The sequence below is a fragment of the Cariama cristata genome, unplaced genomic scaffold (assembly GCF_000690535.1).
Source record: "Cariama cristata isolate BGI_N322 unplaced genomic scaffold, ASM69053v1 scaffold26473, whole genome shotgun sequence".
In the NCBI taxonomy this organism is placed as follows: domain Eukaryota; kingdom Metazoa; phylum Chordata; class Aves; order Cariamiformes; family Cariamidae; genus Cariama; species Cariama cristata.
In genome coordinates, this window is record NW_009607044.1 from 10,858 (window position 1) to 21,843 (window position 10,986).

General features: G+C 41.4%; 1 protein-coding gene across 1 annotated transcript in view; it reads right to left on the reverse strand.

Moving 5' to 3' along the window:
• The window catches only part of ABHD2 (abhydrolase domain containing 2), a 20,795-nt gene extending 10,575 nt beyond the window's left edge, over positions 1-10,220 (reverse strand). The window contains exons 1-2 of the mRNA XM_009696590.1: positions 9,989-10,220; positions 7,723-7,729 (exon numbers count right to left, since the gene is read on the reverse strand). Of these exons, the coding sequence (XP_009694892.1) occupies positions 7,723-7,729; positions 9,989-10,000 (19 nt within the window). The 5' untranslated portion in view covers positions 10,001-10,220. The remainder of the gene's footprint in view (positions 1-7,722; positions 7,730-9,988) is intronic.
• Positions 10,221-10,986: the final 766 nt, after the last annotated feature.

A 10,986-nucleotide genomic window follows, 5' to 3' on the forward strand; every position in this document is an offset into this window, starting at 1 on the left:
CAGGGGTGGAATGTACCTGAAAAAGGCAGTAATTTAATTCCTTACCCTTGCTGTGTTAACAAGCCCTTGAGAACAGATAAGCACTCCCATAGAAAAAATCTCCCCCTCGCTACCAAATATAGTAACAAATATGAAATTGTTTTTGCTATGACTGAACTGGCAACACTGATCTTTGCAGCCTTACACAAGGGGAGAGACTGATACGCTCTCAACACTGACAAATCAACACCAATAGCAGTAGTACAAGCCAAAAACCAGACATTCCTCTATATTGAAATGTTACATGCACAAATGCTTCTCACCAAACACAGAGGCCTCGTGCCTCAGTGAGATTGGGACAGCATGTTGCTAGCCAACCAAACTGACCTCCAGAACCTGCAAAATGTTGTAAATCTGTTTTAATTGAAACACTGAAGCCTGCTGGGTTGAGCCGCATGAACTTGTCTAAGTGCTTGGCTGTACAAGCCAGCAGCAGAAATGACAGGATTCACAGCAAGTTCTAGAAGACCGAAAGCCCCAAGACTTGCTGGTTGAGATAATTTTACACAGAACTGCTTTTCTCAGTTAAGCAAAGAACACAGTACAGGGCGATTTGGCCTCTCGAGCAGTTAGCTGAAGCTGCAATAGTTTTAAAAGGATCTGTCAGAATTGGCCAAACTCCACTGAATAATAAATCTCTTTCAACATAAGAGGGGGGAGCTTACCAATTATGTTTGTTTATCAAGGGCATATTAAAGCTAGGTGACAAAGCAGATTGTCTTTCTTTTCCTGGCTTACTGGTCCTCAAAAAAAGACATGAGGGAAACACAGCTACTAGCTAGAAGGCATTAGAGGTTTAGTTATCAGTTTGGTTTTTTTGTTTGTTTGTGGTGGCGGGTTTTTTTTTGGTTTTTGGTTTTTTTTTTTTTTTAAGTACAAGCACCACTGCAAGTGGTTTAGCAGGAAACATACTGTTGCCCATATGGTGGTGGTAGGGTAGTCACCTGGCCACTTCCCAAAGGACAAACTGAGCCGATGCCTTGAAAAATAGTTACATCAGCTCTCGAGAAAAGCAGGAATTATTTGTTTCAGAGAACAGCAGTCCCAGGGGACAGGCTTCCAATTAAGGAACTGTGGTCTCTCCTACAGGGTATCCAGAAGAAGCTTGAGAGCTGCTGACACCACCTTGGTTCCTGAGAGATTAGCAGCTCCCTCTCGTTGTGTTTTTTTAGGGCTTCCTGCAATTATTCCCTTTGACTTCTTGAGACCACATGAAGCAGAAATCTCTGTTCAGAGAACTAGGCAGCTCAGGACCCAGATTTACTACTTAAGCCCATAATCCACTACCATGTTACAGAAATCTTGCCTTTGTGTTCTGGCACTGCCTACTCACACAGCTGGACCTTCTTCCCCATACAAGCTCTTACGCATTATATCCACAACTCCCTGTTCCCCCTACACACTCCTCAAAAAAAAAAAAAGACTTCCTATGAAAATAAGAACTATCCAGGCTTGTTTAGCAAGGCAATAGCAGCAGTGTGCTCTTTCTTCCTGTTCTCTTCCCTCATCTACGAGGGAGACTTCTTACAGTCAAAGCAGCACAGCAGTTCATTATACAGTTTCACTCTGTTTTTGCAAGTGCACTTCCCAGAGAGACCCAAAACAGATTGCTGTAGAAGGAGATATGCCTTCAATAAAGGCTGCAAAAGCTGCCAACTGATGCTTGTAACCTTGTAAATTAGCCCTCAGCGCATCTTGGATTTGATCACTCAACTATAAAGCTTTTCAAAGAATTTATGTGAGGCCAGCAGCACTGTTTATCTTTTATCAGCCCAGCATCTCTGCACTGGGAGATATGCACTGCAGGAAGGTCTGGCCAGGTGCAATGTGCAGCATGCCAGCCATGCAGAGATTCTCAGCAATGATGGGTACAAGCTCATCCTCTGCAATTGCTGGTTGAGATGGAAAGTAGTCAGTGGCTACTTTCTCATGATTCAAAGTAGATATCCACTGGGATAGTGCAGTCAATATAAACAAGGCTCCACAGGAAGAACTACAGATGGTTCTGCTCAAGTCACATACAGCTCACTGCAGAGGGTTTTGAACAGCAACTACTGTGTCAGATGGAAGAGACACTGCTCTTCTAGCAGAAGAAAAAGCAGCTAGCTTCACCCCAGTCATTTACTTTACAACCAGTTCAGGTCAGTAGCCACACCCCACACTAGACAGTGCTTGACTGGCTTTTTGTCTTCTTTCACTGAAGTCCTTTGCAGATGGGTTTTGGTAGCAGCTTTTGAGGAGAGCTGTCAAATACAATCTATAATAAGAATTTGCAGCTCTTTTAGAAGAGATTCAAGTTGTCAACATCGTTGCATGGTTTCTAATCTTAGATTAAGCACATGCATTGGAAAGTTTTGGTGATTCGGCTTCTATACAGTGCTTTTCAAATGAAAAGTTATCCCAGGTAAAACTCAAGTCTTACCACATAGGGCTAACAGGAAAGCAGTATCTTCAGCTACAGTGGCTAAATTATACAGCTATGACTGATTAGTGCTACCATCTTGATAAAAAAAATAAAAAAAAAAATCAAGAATCTCTGCAAGCACCAATCCTTTCCTCATGTTTACCCACAGCTCAGTTTCCAGTCTTAAGCAAGTCATCCAGTGGAACAGATGCAGCAGCACATACCACAGGATGTTGTTAGAAAGGAAATTAGAAGAGTCTTCAAAGCCTCACCACTACTGCCAGAGTTTAAATGAAGACAAATGGCTTCAAGCATACTGTTTACCACGAGTGTTCTACTTACCACAGCCTGCTTCCTTAGGTCACAGTTGGTTTCTTTGGGGGAAAAACACCAACCCAAACCTGCCTTCAAATAACCCAACTGGAAGTTCCCTGAAGTACTGATCTTCACTAAATCAAGCCTTTACACTGCTTTTACATAGGCAAACAGCACATGCGGTTTCATTGATATGTTCTTCGTTAAAGGAAAGACTAAAACCAAGGCAGAAATCCCTGTGACTCCATCCATAACAATGGATAAATGACACCTCTGCATTCCACATTTCCCTCAAAGCTGTGTGAAGCTCTATGGATAAGAGCGTCTTCACTGCTTGCTCGCTTTAGAGTGCACAAGCTAGTGTTTGAGCATCCTATGGCCCAAGCAAGTAAAATGCTCAGCTTATCTTTTATATTAACTCCAGTCTGTTGTGTCAGCATCACACTGCCTGCAGTAAAGATGTGTTAGTGTTAGTCACTCTGCGTGTAACTACACTCTTCTAGATAAGTATTCAAAGGTCAAGTTCCAGTGTGAGTAATGTACATAGGACAGTACTCTGATGCAGAGATTTGTTACTACCACTTAATCATACTTAAGCATGTTAAGTATATTTCTGCAGTTTGCACTTAAAAATAAAGCAGTTAAAGCTCTGAAGTACATGCAAGTGCTAGAGCAGCAGCTTGTTATCTCTCCTATCTTTTACTACTGTCCTTCAGCAATGAGCTTGCAGCAAGATAGATATCCTAAAATCCCTGGAGTATCCAGGCTCCAGGAGACTGAACACCACAAGACTTCAACAGGGAGGGGGAAAGAAGTTTCCCAGATTATACAGATCTTGCATAATCAGTGAAAAACTAAGACAGATTAAAACTCACCTTATCAGATTGATGCAAAAGCAAGCAGCTATTAAAAATATTAGACTTTCATTTACCAAGACAAGTTGCCAATCTAACCTACTACAAAACCCTATAAAGCCTTGACAGTAACAAAGTGTTCCCTCTATATCATTGCATTCCAGTAAAAGCTGTCCTCAGTTGAGGAGCAGGTTTGACTTTGCAAAGCATCCTTACAATCCATAGCAGAATCGGGCACATGATCTGTCTGTCAGACCATTTCTGTTGATCTGCAACAGACAAATCTGTTTTTGAAAGTCTTCCTATAAGTGACTTCTGTCTACATCTTCCAGTGAGACAAAGTCTACAAGAACTTCCAAGATCAAGTACTGAGCATAACAGTGCAAGATGGTACAGGACCGAAAGTCAGGACATCTTTTTATCCAGAGTTTGTGTGGACTTTCAGCTTGCTTTTACTAAAGCCATTCAAAAGACGAGAGCATAGAAACAGCTCTTCAGTCATGAAGGTGCACGATACCACACTGGTGAGGGAACAAAGCTTGCCAGGAATTGTGCAAGAGTCTTCGCCCTCTGAAAGTGTAGATCAGATAATAGGCTTAAATAAAATTTAGCTTATACGAAAATCAGTTCCAGAGACATTTTCATACTCAGCCTGGCTCAAAAAAACCTAACTATCCAGTGCTGATAGCAATAGTCAGCACAGATTGTTTTGTAGTGAAGCCAACGTTCCTCATGGCAAACAGCTGAAAAGAGATGTTCCTCTGAAACAATCATCCTGTAGGCAGAAGAGCACGTAGTGAGGGTGCTTTTCTTACAGTTTATGTTAACAAAACAAGCTCAGCAGGGTGCAACACATGCAAACACAAGGTACATATCATGCAGACTGAGCAACTAAGTAGTATTCACCTTAAGGAGCATTCAAGCATTGCCCTTTAGATTTTATGCTAAAATTATCACTACTGCTAAATTTAACCCTGTCTTCCAAACAAGGACCTCTCACCCATAAAAGCACGTGGCTTCCCTCTGGCATTCATATTAATCAGAAACAGGGAAAGTGTTCAACGACATAATAGACTTCAACTTCTCTATAACGCCTGCTATAAACCAAAGCAGTTTTGAAAAGCAGCATACTGTAGAGATTATCCCAGCACAGCAAATTTCACTGTATGGAGATGATTCACTACATATTTCTCTGTATGCCCTGTTTCAGTGAAGCTGCTTACAGATGTACAAGAGCCCAGGCACAGACATTGTGTTTATAAGCAGCATTTCCACTGTTCTGCTGTAGTGGTTTACAGATGACAGGAGCTGAGCAGCCAGCTGGGTGGTGAAGAGCAGTCAGGAAGATCTCTTGCCAAAGAGGTATGTATATACATGCCCACGCAAGGATGAGGATGATGTACCACAATAGCAGAGACAAGCAAGGACTGATAACATAGGAGATCCAAAGTTGTGTTGTAGTGGAAACAAAAATCTCAGTTTTTGTGAAACAAAAATGGCTTCCCAGTTTACTCCAGACTGACTCATTTTTCCTGTTTTGATTTGGTCAGTTGCAATAGACATCAGGCCCTCTGAGTAAAGACAAACATCTGAGGCAGTTAGTTATGGCTTCCAGTAGCCACTCCTTTAACTTCCAGCAACAGGATTCTGCAACAGAAGGCACACAGAAGAACAGGTCTGGGGATGCCAGTTACTTATTACGGAAGTTGACTTATATGGCACAAGTACAGAGTTCATCAGTCTTAACTGGCTAAGTGAATTCACAGCCAGTTACATAAATCTGCTCACAAATGCTTATGTTTTAGCTCTAAATGCTGCATTTTTAGCAGTGCAGTACAGCTCCACATCTTTAAAGGTGGCTGTCCACAACAGTGCCCAAGAGCAAAAGAATTCCTAGCTGTTTCACAAACATTCTCCTAGCATTGTAATATTAAAAACAATTCCAACATGTGATCATAGATTAAGTTTTAGTGGCTCTCAGGCAGCAGATTATAGTTTTAGAGCACGTACATCACCCAGCGTGCAGGAATTTAGGAAAGCAGCAGCTGTATAAGCAGCTCACACAAAGCACATAAAAACTGTGCTATTTTTATTAGCAAGCATCAGCATTTAGGTCCTCAAAGATCTGAAGTGGAAGTTCAGCAACAGGCTTATTTCTGGAGCATTACTTCATTTCATTTGAGGAGATTAACACTTTAAACATTAACTCTTACAGCACTTTTGATGTGCTGTAGTACATTGGATACTGATGGCAAGAAAGCAGACTACAATTTGTCCATGTCAAGGGACACCCTGAGAACTGCCACCTGCATTACAACAGGTGACAGGTTATTCCCCCACCCCCCCTTACAGAGCAGTTTGGAGGTTTTTAAAGTATGCTTTACAAATCAAACCTTGTTTGAACCTTGTCCATTATTTGATGCTAGGGAATGCAATTTGAATTCTAATCAAGAAAGCTCATCTAGAAGTCCGCAGGGTTCAACCCCCTTCCTCCCAAATATGTAGAAAGTAGCTTTTTCTGCATCAGCTCAGCTAAACTGTTTAATGCGATGAAGACACAGCAAATATCTAACAGCAAAAATTTAAAGCAGCTTACAGAGCTTTCATGTCCCCTGAGCCTCTGAAAAAGAAACTAATATAAGTGAAGCAGAAGTGTTTGCTGCCCATAGAAACTGTACAAAGTCAGAACTCTTTAAAGTCAGACTCACCTGCTTGGTTAAACCACCTCCTTCCCAATTTAGGCAGCTTTTATTTAGTAAAGTGCCCGTCACACCCCTCCTCAACCTTCAGTGACTACAAGAAGCCAAAACACAAGTAGTACAGCACACCTTCCTGGCTGATGAGAGCTGGAGAACACAAGGCTGACACCAATGCCACAGCAGAGCACCTAGCAAGGACTCGGACCCTCCCTGGCTGCTTCTCTTCCCAAGGTCAATGCTTCAGCTTACCAACAGGGAGCTGCCACTCTTCTCTACCGCTCAACATGTTCTCCTCCAAAGCTTCAGGAGTTACACTGTTCTTCTAGTTCATTATTCTGCTGGAAATGTTCCTCCCAGAGTAAAACACTAACAGGTTGACAGGAATCAAACACTGTTTGCTATTAGATAGAAGAAAAGAACATTGAAAAGCTTGAAGACAGCTTTTCTGACTACTTGTCTCCTTGCATCTAGAAGAAAAGCAGTGACAGTGCAAAAGAGTCTTCTGGTACCAGGCAGCCTGGTTATCCAGTATAGGTTACTGTGCAAACAAAGCATAAGAAGGATCTAGGCCGGATTTTTGACAGTGTTTACTAACAGCCTTGACAGTTATTTGCCTCATCTTTGAGGAGCTTGCCTTTACTAGTGATAAAAGTGTACAGACAGCAAGGATAACTATTTTCGATGACACTTGTGCCACACCTCTACAGGAATACACACACACCCTTGACGGTAGAATAAATGGGAAACAGCCAAAAAAAAAAAACAACTATCTAGCCCAGTACAGCAAGCACTGGCCAAATTTGTCCCCATGAATCAAGGAGCCAATGCTGCATTTCTTCAGGAATAAGAGAGCAAATGGCAGACTTTCTGTACCAATTTGAAAGACAGGAAAAGACGACAGCTGCAGGCAGGGGTTAGGCCCAAGTGCTCGAGGGCGCCAATAGCTGTGCTGATTTGCAAGAGCTTCCATGCAGGAAGCAGTTCTTTGAATAAAAAAGGGTCTGACTATGCTACTCCACTCCGTAAGCCAAAGTACAGAGCTGCACAGGGGTAGAGGAAGGGAAATAAAGAGGTAAGAAAACATGAGCTTTAGGAAGACAGAGTCTCTTGCTTACCAGTGTTCGATAGATCTGTAGAAAGGTTCCAGCAGTTGAGAGAACTGTAAAAAACAGTACTAACATCTGCAATTACAAGGTACCTGGCACACAGCCATTTCAGGCAGTTTTACTATCCAAAGCTCTTAAATTATTCATCCACCACCACTTGGCTTACTGAATGACACTGTGGTTACAGTGTATTGAATAAGTCCATAGATGAGGATGGTGCCATGAAGAGGAAATAAAATCCAAAAGTGTTTTTTCCAAGTATTTTTGAACAGCTGCATAGATAGAATAACTTTGCTTATTTCTGCTTTTTCCCTGCCAACCTGTTTTTTCCAGCAATACCCTCATCCCTTCATCCTTTAAGCATAATAGAGCTGAACAAACCAGGTCTGAAAAGCTGTACAGAAGAACTGGTCTTATAACAGATCTTACAACAAACCTAGTACTGATGTAACAGGAGAGATTGTTGGGCTACTTCTCTTGCTTTCTTGGCAGAATTTAAAAAGAGCTGCTTAATCAGCTTTCCTAACACTCTGAATAATTAGCAAGCAATCAAAGCCTTGCAAGATTTTTCAGTGGAGTATGGCACAAGCTGTTTTCACATAGCTTTTTACTAATTAGTCCTGTAAACCATTTCATGCATAATTGCAGGAATTTAAATATATTTGTTCCTCTTTAGTCTCCAGGTGACTTTCATGCCTAAAGACAGGATTTCTTTGATTTTTTTTTTAAGTTTCTGTACTGAAAAAAGTCTGTGATAACATTAATAGAGAAAAAAATAAATCACATATACATCATCTTACAGAGTTGCCTTTCCGGTAAATCCTTTCAATCCCTGACAGCAATCATATTCCAGTCTTCCCTCACACAGGTATAGATGTAAAACAACTGAACAACTACCTATTGACACATTTTGTTCTACTTTGCTTCAGCTGAGTGTGTTTCCTGGGGTCATGCAAGTCTTTCAGACAATGTTCTGCCCAAGAACCATGTGTTGGAAATCACTGCTGCAGTTTTCAGAGAAGTGGGTATGCCTGAGCTCAGCTGATCCAGAGAAAGCAAACAACCTGAGATTGCACACTACTAATACAACACTAGGTTCTGCAAGAAGCTCTTCACTCCTGCAATTAACACACAACAGATGTATTGCAATTTTTAGACATGTTCTGCATCTTCACTCCTTTGGGAATGCTTTGTTCTCCAACTGAGTGGAAGTCAAAAATGTAGCTCTAATACAGTAGTGCTAGGAGCTTGTACCACAAGAACAGAGCCAAAATAAAACAGACTCTGAATTAGCTTACAATCTGTTTCCAAAGATTAGCCTGATACCAACATGCCTCAAGACTGATAATCAGCACAGTCTCATGCTTGCTCTGTCAGTGACTAGGGACGTGTCAATATGGAGTGCCAACACTGAGATGACAGGCGTCTAAGGTATCAAGTAACTAGAACCTCCTTAGTGTATTTTTTAGGGAAGCAACTGCTTTGCAGTTCAGGCACTAGACATAGTCAAGAATCCAATTTCAATGCTCAGCTTCAACACACATTTATGTTACTACCAAATTCAGAGAATCCTCTTTGGGCTCCGATTTAAAACTGATAATGCTTTGTTTCCTCTAAGAGTTTACAGATCCTACGGCCTAAGACCTTACACCTTATGTAATCAAGGCACCTAACACAGCACTGCCAGAAGCCTCTCATCTCCCCTAGCATGACTATCATTAAGTCAGCTTGACCTTTGAGATCCAAAAGGAAGGTTCATGCAGCTGCACTCAGCACTGACTAGATAACTGATGTATTTAGGGTTTCTAAATAGGACTTGGAAGTTTTCAAAGTGATTGCAGAAGAGAAATATTGTAATCAAAGTCCTTGTCCCTCCAAAGTCTCATGAAACTAGTAAATGCTTCATATTATTGGGGAAGGTAAGGGGAGCTGCACTGATTCTGGAGGTCCTAGAACGGAAGGTCAAGGATCAGCCCACTTAAATACACTGTTGATGTAAGGTCAATTTGAAAGTGGATTCAACAGGCTTAGAGCTGGCCAGTATGTCATTACTTTATTAAACTAGTTACGATGATGTGCTCTACCCAGTAATAAATTTCATGTCTTCAATCCGCGTAAAGCACTTCAAATAAGAGTAGGCACTTTAAAACTAATAGCCATCTCTGTTCATTGTAAGTGCACAGACACACCATGAAAATGTTTCCTTCCTGTGAGCCCCAACAGATTTCTTGCTTAATAGAAAGGGGAGTACACAAACAGGAACAAGTGCTGACTGCATCCATCTCTCCCCCATTTCCACAGACAAGGGGCTATATAGTGCTGGTATAGCACAATATCAACATACAGATACTACGTAGAGGGGCAGGGATGACTTTTTCTATACATCCTTGGAGAGCCCTGCACAACAAGGCTTGGGCCTAAACCCAGGTACCTGGCACACTAATGATAACGAAATGCTTGACTTGGAACAGGTTTATTTTATCAAGAGAATACCCTGACATTCATTTGCACCCAGGTTTAAGGAACATACTAGGCAGAAGAATGGTTAAGTGCTGCTCTTCTCCCTATAACACAGATCAACATGGAAAAAATATACTACTTACTCTTTGGTCAGAAGTGGGCAGGATTTGAGTAGAAAGCGAGCCAAAGCAGAGTCCTGGTAAACGAGTTCAGGAGGGGCAGTTGGGCTTTTTAAATTCAAGCAGCGAACAATAACATACAGAACAGCAGCAACTGCAGCTAGCTTCACCCCATCAAACACTGCCGGCAGCTCAGGGGTTTCCAACATTGCACTCATTTTGAGCCTGGAGATAAAAAAACAATATTAAAGCTTTTTGCAATATACTGTTGCATGTGAATATCAATTGCCACGTTAAATATAAGATTGTGCTAATCAACTAAATTTGCCAGTCAACACTGCTACAAAAATCCTAGCATTATCAACACAGACTAGCAACTTTTAAGATGAAAAGAAGTTTATTTTGTACTGCTGTAAACACCCTGACCACCACTACAGACAGGAACTGGATGATCAGTTGGGAAGGAGATATATTCCTAATCCGTGCAGCACTAGAATTGCAAGAGCATCTCAGGTATCAAACCCTACAGTGTGCAGCCAGTTAACACTTTCAGGATCTTGGACAAGACTATCCATCTCAAATAGACACTGATTGAAAAGCCAGGCTATAAAGGCACATCAGCAGCTTTGGATGTGTGTTTCTTCTCAGATGTACAAGTCAGGCTTGAAAAGGAGAACTTTAAACAACTACTGTGTTAGTTCCTCAGCCTGAATTTTGCGAGTCCATGAGAATACTGGTACTAACTCCTGCATGCATTTAAGGTGGACACTTTATGTACCAGCGAGTTAGCATTTCTTTTAATTCACTGTAGTTCTGCAGTTGAAGGAAGACTAGGTTAATACCTAGTCTTTAAGGGATTCAGAGTAAAGGAAGTGAGGCAGGGGAGAGAATTAAAAAAACCCTCTTCAATATAGCAATATCCGTCCAGCTTGAAATCAAATTCTTAAACTGATCCAGCTTCTTTTGAACATATGGTTCAAATAGCTGGTT